Source organism: Malus sylvestris, chromosome 6 (genome assembly GCF_916048215.2).
Source record: "Malus sylvestris chromosome 6, drMalSylv7.2, whole genome shotgun sequence".
NCBI classification, from domain to species: Eukaryota; Viridiplantae; Streptophyta; class Magnoliopsida; order Rosales; family Rosaceae; genus Malus; species Malus sylvestris.
This window is the reverse complement of record NC_062265.1, coordinates 33,621,585-33,639,148: the sequence shown is the minus strand read 5'-3', so window position 1 is coordinate 33,639,148 and position 17,564 is coordinate 33,621,585. Positions and strand designations below refer to the sequence as shown.

Below are 17,564 nucleotides of genomic sequence, written 5' to 3'. Positions count from 1 at the left end.
CAATGAGTAAAGGTGCTAACTTACCACTTTGTTGAGAGCCGAGGATGCAGGATCGACCTTCATCCATTCGAGAAAGAAACCCTAGAAGCAGCTGAAAGCTTGGACCGACACCGGACGAAGAAAACCTTTGGTGTGGAACTCAAATGGTTATAGATAGATAGATAGATAAATAAATACACGCAAGTGCATACCTTATTGGACAAAAAAAAGGGACCTAATAGAATATGCCCCTTCCTGAATTCTCTTCCTTGTACAACCCTTAACCTACCAAAAATAATTCCCGGAATGACGAATCTATATATCTCCGAAAAGAAAATTTTGTAGCTCTTTGGTAATGTAACCTTTTAGAGAAGAGCCAACGTAATGTGAGTGATTATGCAGCTGAATCCTTAGCAATCTTCTCCACCTTGGCAATGACTTCTTCAATTCCGCCAACCATGTAAAATGATTGCTCAGGAAGGTCATCATATTTCCCATCCAAAACTCCCTGTAGAAATGAAATCCCGCAACACAACGTCAGAGAGTTGTAGGGCTAGCACATAAAGGAATCGGTTCTAGAAAAATCAAGGTGATGACTAATTCAGGACCAAGACAAAAAAGGAAATATGGAAGATGTTCACCTGGAAGCTGGTAAAGCTCTCCTTCAACTCAACATAAGGAGCAGACGAAAAAGCAGAAAGTCATTCCTGCTTCATAATTTAATGGAAAATAGAAGACTGCATACTTGTCGTGACAGCACAGTGGTGGCATCAAGATGGGCAAAAGTGGTTGCAGGAGCCGGATCTGTCAAGTCATCAGCAGGCACATAAATAGCTTGAACAGAAGTAATGGAACCCTTCTTGGTTGTAGTAATACGCTCTTGAAGGCCTCCAAGATCAGTAGCTAAGGTAGGTTGGTAACCGACAGCAGAGGGGATACGACCAAGCAAGGCAGACACTTCTGACTTAGCCTGGAGAGAAGATAAAGAAAAGGGCGGTATTTGGTCAGAAGAAGTTGAAAATATATCAACTGAAATGTGTGTGTGTGAGTGTAGAGAGAGCTTACTTGAGTAAAGCGGAATATGTTATCAATGAAGAGAAGCACATCTTGTCCTTCAGCATCTCGGAAGTGCTCAGCCACAGTAAGCCCTGTGAGCCCAACACGAGCACGGGCACCAGGAGGTTCATTCATTTGTCCATAGACAAGAGCACATTTACTCTCACTCTGCAATACAAGGGAGCGGAATTGAAAATAACATAATGCGAAGGAAAAGTAGGAAAGTTAGTACGTCATGTTGCAGTAAGTTAACCTGCTGATCTCCAAGCTTAATGACACCACTTTCCATCATTTCTCTGTACAAATCATTACCCTCTCTTGTACGTTCTCCCACGCCAGCAAACACTGAGAAACCACCTGCAGAAGGAGGATGAAACATTTTATAACCCGAGATATCATTACTCAACAGAGAAGATAGTTAAAAAGCATCTAAATGGAACCAACCATGAGCCTTGGCAACATTGTTGATGAGTTCCATGATAAGCACGGTCTTTCCGACACCAGCACCACCAAAGAGCCCAATCTTTCCTCCTCTTTGGTAAGGCGCAAGAAGATCAACAACCTTGATAAAGGTTAGACACAAATGTTATTTGTTTCGGTTGATGCTGAGATCACTTAATATGCAGAAAACAAAGAGCATACTATTATACAAACCATATGATAGCAATAGGACAAGTTTTCTTTTCAAATTTAAACAATACTACTACTTTACAGAAGAAAGTCTCTCTTCGAATCTGTTGCAGTCTAAAAATAGCCATGACAAACAAAAATAGACACCGAAAACCTTTCCAGAGTTTGGCAATCCGAATGTATGCATCCCCAACATTTAGCTTGAATTTTCGACTTTTTTCTCTCTCTTAGCATCTATTTATCTATGGATGGGAATTACACCGCCAATATACCTTAATTCCAGTGACAAGAATCTGCTGCTCAGTAGCCTGTTCAACGAAAGCCGGAGCTTCTCTATGGATGGGAAGAAAATGATCGGTCTCTGATGAATCGAAAGCAAAACAACATTCATTTACAACATTTATAACTTAATAATATTGACAAATTATACAAATGCAAAACAAATTAAAAAAAGTTGAGAGCTTCAGCTGCTGCTTACTTATATCACCCCTCTCATCGATCGGCTCTCCGATAACGTTCATAATCCGGCCAAGGGTGGCTCTGCCAACACGCACCTATTCCACACAAATTTTAGATACACAATTCATAAATTTCCAATACCCCATTATTCAAAAGTTTCAAAATTTAATCAATAAATTCATTTTTTAATACAAAATTAAATAAATAAACTCTTAAACACGAAAAAAAAATTGAATTTTGAGAAATAGAAAGCCAGAGAGTAGGATCTTGCAGTGATGGGAGAGCCAGTGTTGAGGACTCTCTGACCTCTAACGAGCCCTTCGGTTCCATCCATGGCAATGGTTCTCACCATGTTCTCACCAAGTTCTCACCAAGGTGCTGAGCCACCTCGAGCACCAATCGGATCGAGTTATCCAGGACCTCGAGAGCCGTCAGGATCGGCGGCAACCCGTCGTCGAACCGAACATCGACGACGGCTCCGATCACCTGGCAGACCTTGCCGACGGCGCCCTTTCCGGTGAAATCATCTGTGATTTTTTCACTCACTGACGGCGAAGCGGGCGTGGGAGGCGCGGTGGCTGCTGCGGCCGATGACGTCGAGTAGTGAGCGGCGCGCGAGAGGAGGTACCCCGACGGCCGCGTGAGGGGGGATCTAGGGGTTGCGGGTCTTGTGGCGGAGGCGGTTCGGCAGAGAGAGGTGCGTAGGAGAGTGGAGAAGAGCTTGCGGGAGGAGGACATTGTGGTGTTTTGGTAATTTTGATCGGAAATGAAGGTTGTTTTCTTTTGTTTTTGTGAAGGGTCAGCTGGCGGAGGAGATGACCGGAGCGGAAGCGTCGCTCATTGGGTGATCGCCACCTGCGATGGTGTGGTTGGGCGGAGGAGGCGGAGCAGGAGGTGGAGATGGAGAGGCGGAGACAGTGTGAGAGCGTGAGAGTGAGAAATATGTGGATTTTAACGTTGCTTCTCACCTGGAAATTTGGAGTTCGTTTTACTTTCGCGGGTTAAATCCGTTTTCTCCGATCGGGTCGCACATATATTCCATCTTTCCCTTCAATTTTCGTTAAAGTTCCTTTTTGATAATATGCCATATACATTTTATTTGAATTCATTATTCATTATTTTGTTAATTCACAAGAAAAATTATTCGAAGGAGACAATTATTTTTTAGTATCAACTTAATTACAAAAAAAAATTATGCATCAAATATATTGATAAGTCACATTGAACTATCCATAATAATAATTTGATTTGAATTCATCTTTTGTGAAATCAAAATTAAAAACGCTCACTAATAAATGAAGAAAAATATTACTAAGTCGTAATATTAAGTGTCAGTTTAACTACTTAATTGTGAATGAACAAAAGTGAAAATATTGACGTGTCATCCTTGCAATCTTAAATTTTGAAAATAATTGTTTTTTTTCCAAAATTGTTTTAAAATATAGAAATCTAATCCACTTGTAAAAAAAGTGAATGAAAGGATCAACAAATCCAATCGAGATCCTCTTGAAATCTCTGCGTTCGGAAGCCAAAGACTCGAAGATCCAAGCCGTTGAAAAGTGAGATTCGAATTTTAAAATTCAAATTCATCTAACGATGATAAAAATGATGGTAAAACATACACCATATTGAATGGTGGTGAGCAAAAATGCCCTATTTTTAATTTGGGTGAGGTGAAAGGGGCGTAAAATTTAAAATAAGTGGTACGAATTTTCTGAGTTCCGAAAGATCAGGAGAGAATCTCGACAGAATGAAAGACCCAAAAGAGGGAGGAGTTGTATGGTACCCCATAGGCACATAGAGAGTGCAGCAGCAATGGCCTCAGCCTCACACACAGTCACAGCAATCTCCTACTCCTTGGCTCTCAATTCTTCTCAATCATTTCTCAGACCCTCAAATCTGCCCCTCCAAATCCCACCTCAATCCAAGCCCACACATCGCAATCCCATCCTCAAATTTTCCACCACAAGAACCAGAGCAACCGTTGATGGCGGCGAACAAAGCGCCACCGCCACATCTCAGCTTGCCCAGGAACCACCACAGCCCACCAAAGTATGCTTTTCTCATTATTTTTTCTTTCAGTTGCAAAGATTAGCTAAAAGCGTTTTTGGACAACCAAAAACGCTTTGGACTGCATCATCAGCAGAAAAACTTAAAAGTGCTTCTTGAGTGAAGAAGCACTTCTTAGGGAAGCACATACTAATGAAAGAACTTATATTTTGATTAAGTTATGCTGTTATTGTTGTGTTAAGGAAGTGGAGGAGAGTGTGAAATTGCTCAAAAATGCCGCCAAAACAAGACGGGTTGCGAAGGAGGAGGTTCTGTCCGCTCTATCGGTCATTGAGAAGGGAAAGCTCGACCCTTCCGGGTTTCTTAACACGCTTGGCGGAACAGAATCCCCGGGGAGAACATAGATGCTCATATTTACTGCTGAGGTTAGTGTAAAGCTTTCACCTGTGCCATAACCATGTTTAATCTTTCGCCTTTTATATCAGAAATGAGCATTGTTTTGTGGTGTTTGCAGAAGGAATTGAAGGGCGGTCGCTACTTCCCTGTTACCGCAGTTCAGCGATTTGATGCTGCTGTAAGTCTTTTTATCTCTATTACGATCACTCGTGCCTAAATTTTGTAATGAGCCATCTCTTTGCAAAGTTGCTTGGATATTATTGTTGTTCAAAACTAAATAGGTGCTTTTATAAGTTCTCATCGTCAATAATAATCGGAAAACACAGGCACGAGTAGCATTTTCCTAGTTGCATTTCAACTTTTTGAGGCTAACAAATGTCTGCCGGGGTTATCAGGGAAAGAGAATTGAGAACGGAGTGTATTTCGGGCCATTTGGATGCTTAACATTTGAAGGAAGATTTTCCTGGAAGGAGAGAATACTAGCCTTCGTCTTTGAGTCCATCCGGATAAAAATTGGACCTTTGAAAACCCTAGAGATCGGTCTAGGCCAGAAAGACGACAGAGAGCCTAGCACGAAGGATCCATTCTTTATATGGTTTTACATTGATGAAGAACTAGCAGTTGGCCGAGGCAAACGTGGGGGAACTGCTTTCTGGTGCCGTTGTCACCGTGTAATGACTTAATTTTTGTTTCAGTCAAATATAGATGTTAGATTCACCTTTAAGGATCATATTATACATACACATATGTACATATATCGGGAAATATCAAGGCTGCGTGATGCTTCGTTTACATTATTTTAAGCCGAATCTGTGATCATTTTACTTTAGGTGTTTCTTCTTTGACATCATTCGGCATTCTGGTGATACCGGATGTAATTGATTAGATCTTTTGCCATCGGAATACTCTCTTTGTGTCAAACAGCTTTATGCCTGCAGATTCTTCTAAGAACTTGAGCCAGCTGTTAGGTAAAGAACCCACCACTAAGTCTAGGAAACCAATGATTTCTCCTCCGAATAATTTCTTGCCTTCAATGAGCTTGTTCAGAACTTTGAGTGATTCTTGTGCTGCCTCCAAGGGTTTCTCTTGTTCATGCCTCTTTGTACGGCTAGCAGTCCATGCACTGATCACACAATGAGTTCCATAGTGTTTGAAAAGCTCGTTCGCTTCTCTTCTTCGATATAATGTATGTATAGTTACATGTATAAGCATTCATACATATATATATATATACACACATATACGTGGAGTGCAGTGTGATGTTGTTTGTTTTCCTTCTCGTTGACCTACTTTGCCCAAAATCGCACCATTGTTTTTTCGAATGGATCTTCTGGCAACAGTGGGTTCTCTCTCCATGTTTCATCTCCCATTTTGAAGTCTGCAAATTCTGAAATCGAACCAAGTTTTCAATCTTTTGAAGCATTGGTCTGAAGGCGGGATTTCGAAAAGCATCACATTTCTTGCAGAGAAAGTTGTAAGTCAATCAACTCTCATGTTTATTACTCAAAAGTACTGTTTGGTAAGCTTAGATAAACTTTAATCTCACCTAATCTGTTGAACTTTCAAACTAAGCAAGTAAGGATAGAATTTGTTTCTTGCATCACGACCAATTGAACCCTCTTCTAGAAATGCAGTGATGTGTGTGACGCTTATGAGTAGTCAATACTTCTACCAAACTTTCCTTCTTTATCCCAAATTTGAACCGTCCACTTATTCCCTTCCTCGGTTGCTTCCTAAATTCTTTCGCTATTGTCTTTAGATTTACACAGTTAAGTTTCGATATTAGGTTAGTTGATTTTACAGCTTCTTGTTCTAAGTTTTGCTATAATATGCATTTTGTACCTGCTCTCTGTGGTTCATTAAACTCGCATTAGAACCGAGCAGCGAGCTATGTCTTAATGGAAGATCATCTAAATTTTTCCCTCCACATCAGAATTTCGGAGTGGTTTTGATACAATGTGGTGCTGCAATGTGATGATTGTTTCTGTTTAGTACATGATCGTTGTTCCGTCACATGATAACGTTAACTGAAATGCTTCTCTCTTCGTTGTTTCATTTATTGTAGCAGAATACATAGACAAGAGGAAGACTCATAACAGTAATCAGATCCGGAGGTGAAGAGATTGAGCACGTCATTGTGGTTTGTTGGCGGATATGGAACGAATGTAATTGATGTAAGACTCATGTTGAGTTGTCAATTATTATGAATCGAATTACTTGAAAGACAAATAACTTGATCTTCAAGATATTTGGCTTTTAATGTGATTCAATATTGGTTGGCAAGAATCATGGAACCAAGATATATTTAGTTGACTAATTGAAACCCTAATTAAGTAAGACATATTGTACATGCCTTGGTGGGACAACATTAAGAATAAATGGTGATTTGGTGTATTCCTCTAATTACTATAATAGGCGGAATTAGGAGAACCCTAATCACTATATTAAGGGTGTCCCTGCTTTCACAAAATACACGTTCCATTCCGAGCAAACCCTATTATTGCTGGAACACTTCTGCTTGTTGAAAGTAGAAGACTCCTTTGTCATCCGCAAGAGCTATGTCTTCCGTATTCCAAAGATAAGTAAATTGTAATTGATTTATTGTAATTTTGGTTTATCAAATCTGTGATCCTAATCTCTTGTTGTTGTTCTTATGATTTCAGAAATATCTTACAATTGATGGCATATTGGACGTAGGCGACAAACGCCTCTCTAGCCGGAATGCATTCTTCAATGAGTGGATTGTGGATGAAGTTCTGACCCCATTGGTGGAGAGATGGAAACATCTCTGCTTCAAGTACCTTGTTGCCTCCAGCTTCTTCCACACCACTTATCCAGTAAGATATCCACCCCAATACTAAATCTAGATACCCTATTTGTTCTCCGCCGAAAAACTTCTTCCCTTCGATCTGCTTCTCAAGAAGTGCTAGTGATTCTAACGCAGACTCTTTCGCCTTCTCCTGCGCTTCGCCTTCTCCCGTGCAAGCTGTCCACACTGGAGGCACAAGCTGGAACGTGAACATGTACAAGAAAATTAGTTTCAAGTCGGGAAAGCTTAAGAGATTCTCTCTCTACCATATAGGATCAAACACAGGCTATCTGCACTCAAAACTGAACGTTTTATAAGCATGCATGAGGCAAGAAAATAGAGTGTTAAATTAGCTAGCCGCGCACAAAAAGCATAGCCGTATCACTTGCATACATGTTTTGCACAAAAGGAGTACCTTTTCATCGTTGAACTTGGCCCAAAATCGAGCTGTGGCTCGGTCATATGAGTCCCGAGGCAGCAACGGGTGCTCCTTCCATGTCTCCTCGATGTACTCGAGGATCACAAGTGACTCGACAACGACGTTGTCACCGTGCACAAGCACCGGCACCTTCTTGTAGATGGGGTTGTACTTGAGGAGAAGAGGACTCTTGTTTGCCAAATCTTCTAATATGAACTCATACTCCACACCCTTGAGCTTCAATGCCCACTGAATCCTAGAACTGAAAAGGCTTTCTTTTGTTGCAAACAGCTTCACACCTCCCATTTTCTACCACACCTTTCAAATTTGTGTCAATATTTGCTTGTACCAACTTTTTGTGTTTATAAAGAGAGAGGAGAACACACTCTTTGACTAGTCATATCCTTAGTGGTAGATTTTGTATCTTGGATCTTATAATTTTTTTAATATAAGCTGAAAGCGAGGTTCGAACACAAGACCTTAAATATTGAACAATTCAACTTCAGATTCATGTCCAGATATAATATTACTATTTTTATAGTGGCGACATTGGAGATGGAAAAATCAAACTTAGACGTAAATACACCCTTAATCACTTGAGCTTTGTTTGTCGAAATATCGACAAATGATATTATTGTTTATCCATGTCACATAAAAGATAATAAAGCTACTTGGGGAGTGAGGCTAACCGATTCTACCACATGGATATTCCTTTGAGAAATGCTATAAACTCGGGAGCATTTTTGCTCACCATCATAGTGAGACTCTACTGATGTATGCTCATCATATATCTAAGCATTTGTCATGTGTATTTTCACTTATTTCTAGCTAATTTTCATGTTAAATATTACTTTTTCAATTTTGAGAAAAAAGTTAACCAAAGTTAAGAGGAAGGACACATGATAATAGATTAGGTGTATGGTGACCACCCATCAAAGTTTAGGGTCGTGAGCAAAAATGCCCCACAAGAACTCTGCCACCTCATCTTTGGCACAATATTTATAATGTTGGCACGAAAATTAAGGGTTTAGACAATATACTGTCAACTGGCAGATAGTTTCTACTTTTGACACTATCAAACATGCCATTCATGACATCATTGCTTACGCACATACGGGCAGCGGGTAGTCGGGTCTACTGGGCTACATATCTGTTGCCCAAAAGGTTTGGATATAATCTTGGACTTCCCTCAGCCCAAACCCGAATTGTAATATAGAACAAGTCAAAAGTCTAAAATACCCCCAAATAATCTTCAAAATTAAAAAGCGAACCACTTCCAGTGAAAAGCAGAATAATAAATAAATAAATAACGTTGAAATTGACGTTGCTTCTACGCGCTCTGTCTCTGTCTCTCTGGGGCTTCAACGGCTTTCTCGTCTGCGCCAAATGCTAAAACCCTAAAGAATTTTCCCGAGAAAATGATTTTCCCGGAAAATTCTCAATTGTGTAGAGAAAATTCACCCAAAAACTTCACTGTAAAAACGTAAATTGAATTAAACTTCAGTGAGGTGATAACTCGGAGAGTGACAATGGCAGAGGTCGATCTGACGAAGAAAGTGGCGGATAGGTATCTGAAGCGCGAGGTTCTTGGTGAAGGTACCTATGGAGTCGTCTACAAAGCCATTGATACGAAGGTAAAAGTCCTACCATTTCTCTTCAGTTGTGGAATTTTTGTCAAATTTTGAAAATTTCTTTTGCTTTGTGTAATCTTTCGACTTTTCTGGGTTGTGCATTTTTCGTGTTTGTGTGTATGTATGTGGAATTTGGTTTTTAAGGACTTGTTTGTTTGCTGAGAAAATTGAGTTCTGAATGTGAAAAGAATTTCACTTTATTGGATGTAATTATATAACATTATAGCTTAAAGTTTATTTATTTATCTTTTTTTTAGCTTTCCGCTGTACTTAGAAACTGGGTTGCAATCGATTTTCAGTGCGGACACCGAATACTTAATCGCCTTTGAAATGGAGTTCTTCAACACAACGTTGCATATACTTCTGTCGTTAGAAAAATGGAAATTGTTGTTATACTGACCCATAATCTGAGAATGGTTTTTCACCTTTCTGAGCTACCAAATGAGCAACTAACGAATCGGTATTCTTTTGAAGTGGTTTAAAGTTTCTTTTTCTTTTGCTTATAACTGAATGCACCGTAATAAGGTTGATGAGTAGTCTCTATCGATTCTGATTTCGGTTTCAATACATTCCTTGTGCAGACAGGACAGACAGTTGCTATTAAAAAAATTCGGCTTGGAAAGCAAAAGGAAGGGGTGAATTTCACAGCCCTCAGAGAAATTAAGCTGCTTAAAGAGCTGAAAGATCCGAACATAATTGAGTTGATTGAAGCATTCCCTCATAAAGGAAACTTGCATCTTGTATTTGAGTTCATGGAAACGGACCTTGAAGCTGTTATACGTGATCGGAATATATTCCTATCACCAGCTGACATAAAGTCATACCTTCAGATGACGTTAAAAGGACTTGCTGTTTGCCACAAGAAATGGGTTTTACACAGGTAGTCCTTTTGTGTCTAGAAAGCCTTCTTTGTAGATAATTATTTGGTTGTTATTATTTGTCTGAGATGTGTGCTAATTGTGCTTTGCAGGGATATGAAGCCTAACAACTTGTTGATAGGACCTAACGGGCAGCTTAAACTTGCAGATTTTGGTTTAGCACGAATATTTGGGAGCCCAGATCGCAGGTTCACTCATCAGGTATGTTTCTCCTTGTCTTGATGGTATTTTGAGTTAGATCTCTTTACGTATAATTTAATGCTTTTTACTGAAAGCAAACCTACTAAAGTGCCACTGCTTGTCCTGGGCACTGTGAGTTTGGTTTGATGCCAGTCTTCACCTGTCTCAGAAACCTCCTCTCCATGGTGGTATTGGTTGCTATGGTATCCTTGTGAGAGATATAAAACAAGTCTGGTGGGTATTTAGTAAATTGTTTAGAATGAAACACTTTCGAAATGGCCTTAAGATGTTAAGACTCCTGTCTTAATAGTTTTTCGATAGGTTGTACAACCACCAGTATATATGACCCTTTTTTCCTTTAAATTATTAATAGACGGCGGATTTGCTTGGGAAATTATATTCAAATATCTGCTAATTTGGTGCATTCCTTCAAACTCTACAAAGATGGTGTTTATTTTATATACCACTAAAAAGTGCATTTTCTTTCAGTGATTTGCATGCTTTTAGGTTCAAGCTCTTTATAACACCTTGACACATATGAATAGGTCTTTGCCCGTTGGTATAGAGCACCTGAGCTGTTATTTGGCACCAAGCAATATGGACCTGGGGTAGATGTTTGGGCTGCGGCTTGTATATTCGCTGAACTTCTCTTACGCAGACCCTTTTTGCAGGTAAATCCATATTTCATAATCGTAGTGAAACTCTTTTTATGTGGTTCCCATTAGCCAATATGTTTTTAGTGCTGTTATGGTTTTTGTTTTTTGTGGCTTATGTGTTCATGTTTTCAAATTCTTATTACAAGTACTCGTTTCTGGCAGTGGACAAAAAACAAACATGAGTTTGTTAGATATTATTTTACGCCAAGAGAAAAATCCTGTATTGGGTTACATCTTCATGAGCTCATTGTAATAGCCACCTCCAATTGTGTCTGACTTTTGAGATTTTACTTTACTACACATTTCTGTCATTTCTGCGGAATGTTTCTCCAGTTAAACATTTTACTGGATATTTTACTGACGTCTTCAATAAATCAACTTTGATCACCTTTGTCATGTGTAATTTTGTTATTGCTCTCCATGGGCCATGCATAAATGAAGTTTATACTGGGTGCACCTTTTTCTGACTATATATTGGTTTGATTTGAAATGTTTAATAGGGATCAAGTGATATTGATCAATTAGGAAAGATTTTTGCGGCTTTTGGGACTCCAACACCTTCTCAGTGGCCTGATATGGTATACCTCCGGGATTATGTGGAATACCAATATGTTCCAGCACCCCCTTTGCGTTCATTGTTTCCAGTGGCTGGTGATGATGCCCTGGATTTGTTAGCGAAGATGTTTACTTATGACCCCAAAGTTAGAATTTCCGTACAGCAGGCATTAGAGCACAGGTATTAGACTCTAGCTATTCAGTTGAGTATCTACACATTTTTGTTTTCTCTTTTTGATCTGTATGTGATATCTGTGGTACTCTTTAGGTACTTTACATCTGCACCTCTTCCTACGTATCCAGACAAGCTTCCTAGACCTGCTCCAAAGCGGGAATCTAAGGCTTCTGATTTTGATCCAAATGATGGTCCTACTGTGTTATCACCTCCTCGAAAATCAAGGAGAGTGATGCCAAAGCGTGATGGTTTTGAAGGAAATTCACATGTTGATAAGATTGATGATCGTTTCGGTGAAGCCAGACATGCTGCTGGTGAAAATACAAGCAGGAATGAACCAATGTCAGTTGATTTTTCTATCTTTGGAGCAAAACCTCCAACTAGACCTACTATTAATAGGTAATACACTTTATACATGTTCTTTCCTAATGCGTTTAAATTTCTGTACTCTCTCAAATTTGCTTCACAGTTGTACACTTTAGCTTGAAGTGATTTCAAAACCTCATAATACGATAACAATATAAAGTATACGAAACCAGATTCCAAAGGATTGGATTCTAGACTTAGCATCATCTCTCTTGGAATCAAACGGTCCAAGTGTATCCCGGTTTATGTGTTAGCTGTGTTATTGAGTAGAGTGGATTTTTTATTGTTTTCTTTACTCTTTCTTCTGCAGTGCTGACAGAACACATCTAAAGAGGAAACTAGATCTTGAATTTCAACATCCCGAATAAGAACTTTCTATGCACAGAATCATATATCTTATTTGTTTGAGAGGTGTAAGATTGCGGCGGGTCTCCACATTAATGAGGTATGTTGCTAATTTATGAAGTATATCTTCATTTCATTTTTACTTCTGCTTTCAAGGTTCTCAATGGCTTTCGTTTGTTGAAATTATAGGGAGGAGATTCAGTGAAGTCGAAGATAATCACGATGCAGATAACTATGTTTGGAGGTGTAAAAATAATTTTGATGACATTAAACCGAAAATTTGTACCTAGTCCATGTAAGGCTAAATTTTGAGGGCTTGTGTTGTGTTGCTTCATTTTTTCCTGGCCTAATTCTTGTTCATAAACCGAAAAGAAAACGCATATTTTGAATCATTTTAGCAAAAATGAATTCCTTGCAGGATAGGAATATATATTCTTGAATTTCTTCATATACAACAATGGTTTATTAATCAGCTGCATATTGTAAAGCATATCGAGTTGCACCACCATTGACACCGGCAAGATTTTTCCGGAGGTTTATTCATTACGCGTTTGCACCAAGCTTACGTGGAATCTGTTGTCCGTCGTAGTTCAGCTTCATGACACTATGTGACTACGTCCACGGGAACTGTTGATTCGTACACTCTTTCTGTAGCCTTATTTGCCTAACCAAATCCAACGATATATCAGTAATAAGAAAACATGATGAAGAGGAAAAGTATAATTTGTGTTTCGATCGATCGATTGATTGATTGATTGATTGATTGATAGAGAAAGAATGTAACCTCTTTCTCCCAGTTCGTGCGTATGGTTACGGTAAGAAGCAACAACACTTGCACAATCAGTGCGCAGATGATCCCCAGCCAGAGCCCCTACTCAAAACAGTTTGACAGACAAAGTTATATGGAAGGGAAGGAAAAGAAGAAAACTGAAAAACCCTTTTCGCTTCGTCATTTTTTTGTTCTCCTTACCTTTCCACCAACATGAAGGACGAAAGCCATCAAAATAGCCAAAGGAATTCCAACTAAGTAGTACGCCCCGAGATTCACATACGCTCCAATCTTCTGCCAGCCACATCCTCTAGCGGTACCCGAAAGAACACACTGGAGGCCGTCTAGAAAGTTGGATGTTGCAAGTATAGGCATCATGGTTGCAAGGTAATCGATAACTTCTCTTTCGTTGCTGTAAGCGTAGCCCCAGAAGTTGCGTATCAGTATCAGGACCGATCCCACCAATATACCCTCGGTAATGGCCATGACTAACACAACACACACTGCTAAGCGCGCTGTTTCTGGACGCCCTGCTCCTAATTCATTGGAGACGCGAGTGCTGCACGTCACAGAAACAGAACAGATATGTAAAGCCACGTTTTAATCTCAATGCCGGTCTTAACTTTCGAGTGCTAGAAAATATTGCCATGAAAGTTGTAAGAGCTTATTGACTTTATAGTTTAGATGTGTCATAACATAGCTCACCTCACAGCAGAACTGAGTCCGAAAGGGATCATCCAAACCATTGCCGCTGTATTCAAACTGGAAATCGATGTATTTGATAAGTAACAACGTTAAAAGTGCAGGATATATCATCATCTAGAACACGTAAACTATGGAAGAGCGATCATCACAGTTAGGAACTAACCTGATAGAAAGCACTGAGGTTTCCAACTCCGGGTTTGGAAGAAGACCGGATAGAAGAACAATCATTTCAAACGACCACATTTCCAAGCTGTTAAAATTCATGGTCAACTGCATTAGGAGCTTCGACTCTCACAGAACATATCTTAGTAGTACAAAAAATAACGTATGTAGCAACATTTTGAAACGTCAAAAAAATATAAATGAGAAAATTACCAAACCATGACGGCTGAAGGAACAGCAAGCCTAATGAATGTAGTAACGTTCTGAAAAGCCTCCTTCGAAAAGCCTGTCCAAGTTTTCGCACATGATGAAGAGAACTTGACATAAAGCGCCAATAATAACACATTGATCCAAAAGGAGATTGAAATTGCCAGGGCAGCTCCCCTGCCTCCAAGTCCGGATTTAAACACAAGAACCCAACAGAGAGGGATGTGAAGTAAAGCTGTAACCGCAGAGCTCAGCATCATCGGGAACACGATGTTTTGAGTTTGTAAGAATCTGACGAGGCACTGGAGGAGTCCGTATGCGAAAAGGGAAGGGATCGTGAAGTGCGCAAATTCCCCAGCTTCTGCTGCAATGGCAGCATTTTGGCCTAGAGCTGTTAGGATTGTTTTTGTGTTTGCGGAAATGATGGCGAGAGGTACGCAAACAAGTGAAAGAACAAGCATTGCTCTCTGCATGTGTATGCCCATCAGACGGTACTGCTTTGCACCATAGCACTGGCCGGATAATGTGTCCAATGCGCTTGACATTCCCATCTGTTTAAATCGAAAACCGAAAAGATTATCAGAAACTTATAGAAAGATCAACTAGTTTCAACTTGGAAGAAGGGTTGTATCTTCAACACAAACCCTAGTATCCATAAAGCTAAATGGGGGTGTAAGTCTTAACACAATTGTACCCTAGTATCCAAAGTATGAAACTCCAAGTCACATATACTATAAAATTAAACACTTTTCCATTTGAGTGAACTTCTGTAGAGTTAATCTTTCAGTGATGACCTAAAAAGTACGAGCGGATTGGACAATCATGCATATTACAACACTGTGTTAAGTGGGTCTAAATAGTGATTATCGATTAGCGCGGTATTAACTTACTATCTGGTAAGCGCTAAAGCGATACTGAACCAATAATCATAGCTGTAGAGGAGGCAAACTTACCAACAAGCTGAAACCGGTGACGGAAGTGAAGGAAAGGGCCATGGTAGCACCGGAGAGAGATAACTCACCAAGGTGACCTACAAACATAATAGCTATTATCTGTGTAGAGTACTGCAATAAGCTCACACAGATAAGAGGTCCTGCTAGCCATATCTGCTTCTTCACTTCTTCAACTATTTCCTTTCTCTTAAATCCCTTTATTCCATGGTTATTTCTCCCAGTCTCCTTAGTTACATCTTCTTCGCAAGCTTGAATCAATGGCGAGCTTAGAGATGGTTTGTTGTCTTCTCTCTCCATTTTCTGCTTAGCTTCTTGAGAGAGAGAGAGAGAGAGAGAGATTGTGTGTGGCAGAGGGGAAGAAAGACAGTAGATTGGATTATGTTACAATGGAGTTGAGGATCTTGTTTCTTTCTTTGTTTTTTAGTACATTACATATTATAGCAAGGTGTTCGTCACCTAGTTGGTTGATCACAGTTGAAGTTTTGAGTTCGAATCCTCTTTCAATATATTTATATAAAATGTTCATTTATAATGCAAAAATATCAATCATAAACAAAAACACTTGTAACTACTAATACATTATCGAATTACATTCACAAAAAATAATCGAAAAAAAAGAAACGAGAAAGCATCTTTTTTATAAAATAGTTGAATCTTCTTATAATCAACCCAATGAAAAGGTGCGCGTGATGCTATTTTTTTTTTTTTTTATTTTATGTAACAAATGATATTATTTACACTAAATGAGAATGAATGAGTTTAGTTTTACAATGGGCTAGCAGTAAAGTAGTTCAAATTCGCCTTATAAGACATCTCGCTTACAAATAAAGAATAATACTACTAGACCGTAGTACTAAAAAAAAACTATGTAACTCGGGTCCCTCAAGAGTTAAGACCTAGCTCGTTGATTGCAGTGAGCAAAATGATATAAACAAAAAAGATCTTGTGATAAAATAAGAAATCATGATAGTAAAGGGGTGGATTTGTAATTAGGAAAAATAATAATTGACGTGAAAACAAAACGACAACATTCGGCGGCTGGCAATTATTTCAACATGACGAAAAGCAATGCAAGGCTCCTCCCTACTAAAACTATAATTGTCTTCTTGTTAATCTAATCTTCTTTTTCATAATATGAATGGAATATATTGTTTTTTTTTCTTCCACAAATGAATGCAATATAATGTTAACAACACAAAAAAGTTAATAATTGGATCCCTGGAAGATACACGCATTTTCTTTCGTTTGCAAATAATATATCTTGACTAAATAAAATCAACGATTAGAATTGTTCAATTTGTTAATCTTCATTTGGAGATCAATCTTATAAAAAAAAAGCCATTCGGATTGAAAATCATTTAATAATCAAAGCATATCAAATAAATGAACAGTTAATCATGAATATGTTACTTGTATTTAGACCGTTTTATTCTATACATTTAAACGACTAAATAATTTTTTATTGAAATAGTTTTTGCAATGGTAATCTTCAACCGAAGATTTAAAGATTAAACAATTACGATTATAAAATTTATATAATTAAAATACGTTATTCATAAGATGAAATAGTATAATTCTCATATCCCATCTGATAAATCTATTTGGCAGTAGTAGTCAAAATTACCACGACATCTTGGGTTCAATAGCTTCAATTGGGCCATCAGAGTCCCGACAAAATCATAAACAAAACAACTTGTGTTTCTGAATTTGTCACTGTCCATTACAAAAAGATTCTTTTATATCGATCTCGTCCACACCAAAACATAAACACCAACTAGAAGACCCAAAACATGGACAAAAAAAACCCACAAATGATTCATATGTAAATGGAAAAGAAAGAGAAAGATGCATGGAATGAAGAAACAAATACGTTGATATAGTACTAGTCGACAATTTAATTCTACATCGTAATTAAGTAGACGGATACATGCGATGATGAATAATCTAATTTACATTTACATATTTTATTTTTTCTAACTGTCTAATTCACATATGTACATCTCAAAATAACGACATTCTTAATAAAGGTGATCGAAAATATTTCAAACATAATCAGTAGTTTGATTCATTGTATGTTAGACTTGGGATGCACGCAAGTATTGTATGAGACTTTCTTTCAGTCAAATAAAGTGGACAATGTGTATGAATTTAGCCTTATGTAATGTAAGTAACTACGGATTTGGATCCTCGCCAGATCCCCTTTCTGGAGATCCTAAGGATCAACA

At 38.6% G+C, this 17,564-nt stretch overlaps 4 protein-coding genes and 1 pseudogene across 5 annotated transcripts; 2 read left to right on the top strand and 3 right to left on the bottom strand.

Moving 5' to 3' along the window:
• Nucleotides 1-126: 126 nt before the first annotated feature.
• Nucleotides 127-3,179, bottom strand: LOC126626683 (ATP synthase subunit beta, mitochondrial-like). Its single transcript, XM_050296063.1, has 8 exons — nucleotides 2,485-3,179; nucleotides 2,144-2,219; nucleotides 1,938-2,026; nucleotides 1,480-1,597; nucleotides 1,289-1,392; nucleotides 1,045-1,203; nucleotides 621-949; nucleotides 127-487 (listed from the first exon to the last, which is right to left on the bottom strand). Exons 1-7 carry the CDS (start codon nucleotides 2,860-2,862, stop codon nucleotides 692-694), a joined length of 1,182 nt encoding a protein of 393 aa, XP_050152020.1. The 5' UTR covers nucleotides 2,863-3,179; the 3' UTR covers nucleotides 127-487; nucleotides 621-691.
• A 661-nt stretch (nucleotides 3,180-3,840) lies between these two features.
• On the top strand, nucleotides 3,841-6,924 carry LOC126624945 (uncharacterized; annotated as a pseudogene).
• A 185-nt stretch (nucleotides 6,925-7,109) lies between these two features.
• On the bottom strand, nucleotides 7,110-8,072 carry LOC126624946 (glutathione S-transferase U8-like). Its single transcript, XM_050294000.1, has 2 exons — nucleotides 7,755-8,072; nucleotides 7,110-7,538 (listed from the first exon to the last, which is right to left on the bottom strand). Exons 1-2 carry the CDS (start codon nucleotides 8,061-8,063, stop codon nucleotides 7,182-7,184), a joined length of 666 nt encoding a protein of 221 aa, XP_050149957.1. The 5' UTR covers nucleotides 8,064-8,072; the 3' UTR covers nucleotides 7,110-7,181.
• A 1,004-nt stretch (nucleotides 8,073-9,076) lies between these two features.
• On the top strand, nucleotides 9,077-13,001 carry LOC126626775 (cyclin-dependent kinase D-3-like). 2 transcript variants are annotated; one of them, XM_050296170.1, is made up of 8 exons: nucleotides 9,077-9,391; nucleotides 9,970-10,268; nucleotides 10,359-10,467; nucleotides 10,992-11,117; nucleotides 11,603-11,838; nucleotides 11,926-12,231; nucleotides 12,509-12,643; nucleotides 12,733-13,001. In XM_050296170.1, the coding sequence occupies exons 1-7, from the start codon at nucleotides 9,287-9,289 to the stop codon at nucleotides 12,564-12,566; spliced, it is 1,239 nt and encodes a 412-aa protein (XP_050152127.1). In that variant the 5' UTR covers nucleotides 9,077-9,286; the 3' UTR covers nucleotides 12,567-12,643; nucleotides 12,733-13,001. The 2 variants fall into 2 exon arrangements, with proteins under 2 accessions (XP_050152127.1, XP_050152128.1); XM_050296171.1 differs by having other exon boundaries at nucleotides 12,509-12,647.
• On the bottom strand, nucleotides 12,936-15,820 carry LOC126626774 (protein DETOXIFICATION 16-like). The gene is made up of 7 exons (XM_050296169.1): nucleotides 15,340-15,820; nucleotides 14,393-14,937; nucleotides 14,181-14,267; nucleotides 14,018-14,074; nucleotides 13,514-13,871; nucleotides 13,328-13,414; nucleotides 12,936-13,207 (listed from the first exon to the last, which is right to left on the bottom strand). The coding sequence occupies exons 1-7, from the start codon at nucleotides 15,634-15,636 to the stop codon at nucleotides 13,148-13,150; spliced, it is 1,491 nt and encodes a 496-aa protein (XP_050152126.1). The 5' UTR covers nucleotides 15,637-15,820; the 3' UTR covers nucleotides 12,936-13,147.
• Nucleotides 15,821-17,564: the final 1,744 nt, after the last annotated feature.

What these genes read in the sequence shown, in the direction of transcription:
- LOC126626683 (XM_050296063.1), bottom strand. Translation starts at nt 2,862, where the DNA reads ATGTCCTCCTCCCGCAAGCTCTTCTCCACTCTCCTACGCACCTCTCTC. An exon ending in CAATGTTGCCAAGGCTCATG is followed by an intron (nt 1,393 to 1,479) that starts GTTGGTTCCATT and finishes CTCCTTCTGCAG; the next exon opens with GTGGTTTCTCAGTGTTTGCT. An exon ending in TTAAGCTTGGAGATCAGCAG is followed by an intron (nt 1,204 to 1,288) that starts GTTAACTTACTG and finishes CTTGTATTGCAG; the next exon opens with AGTGAGAGTAAATGTGCTCT.
- LOC126624946 (XM_050294000.1), bottom strand. Translation starts at nt 8,063, where the DNA reads ATGGGAGGTGTGAAGCTGTTTGCAACAAAAGAAAGCCTTTTCAGTTCT. An exon ending in CCAAGTTCAACGATGAAAAG is followed by an intron (nt 7,539 to 7,754) that starts GTACTCCTTTTG and finishes TTCACGTTCCAG; the next exon opens with CTTGTGCCTCCAGTGTGGAC.
- LOC126626775 (XM_050296170.1), top strand. Translation starts at nt 9,287, where the DNA reads ATGGCAGAGGTCGATCTGACGAAGAAAGTGGCGGATAGGTATCTGAAG. An exon ending in ACAAAGCCATTGATACGAAG is followed by an intron (nt 9,392 to 9,969) that starts GTAAAAGTCCTA and finishes TTCCTTGTGCAG; the next exon opens with ACAGGACAGACAGTTGCTAT. An exon ending in CAGCAGGCATTAGAGCACAG is followed by an intron (nt 11,839 to 11,925) that starts GTATTAGACTCT and finishes GGTACTCTTTAG; the next exon opens with GTACTTTACATCTGCACCTC.
- LOC126626774 (XM_050296169.1), bottom strand. Translation starts at nt 15,636, where the DNA reads ATGGAGAGAGAAGACAACAAACCATCTCTAAGCTCGCCATTGATTCAA. An exon ending in TCCTTCATGTTGGTGGAAAG is followed by an intron (nt 13,415 to 13,513) that starts GTAAGGAGAACA and finishes TGTTTTGAGTAG; the next exon opens with GGGCTCTGGCTGGGGATCAT. An exon ending in GCACGAACTGGGAGAAAGAG is followed by an intron (nt 13,208 to 13,327) that starts GTTACATTCTTT and finishes GGATTTGGTTAG; the next exon opens with GCAAATAAGGCTACAGAAAG.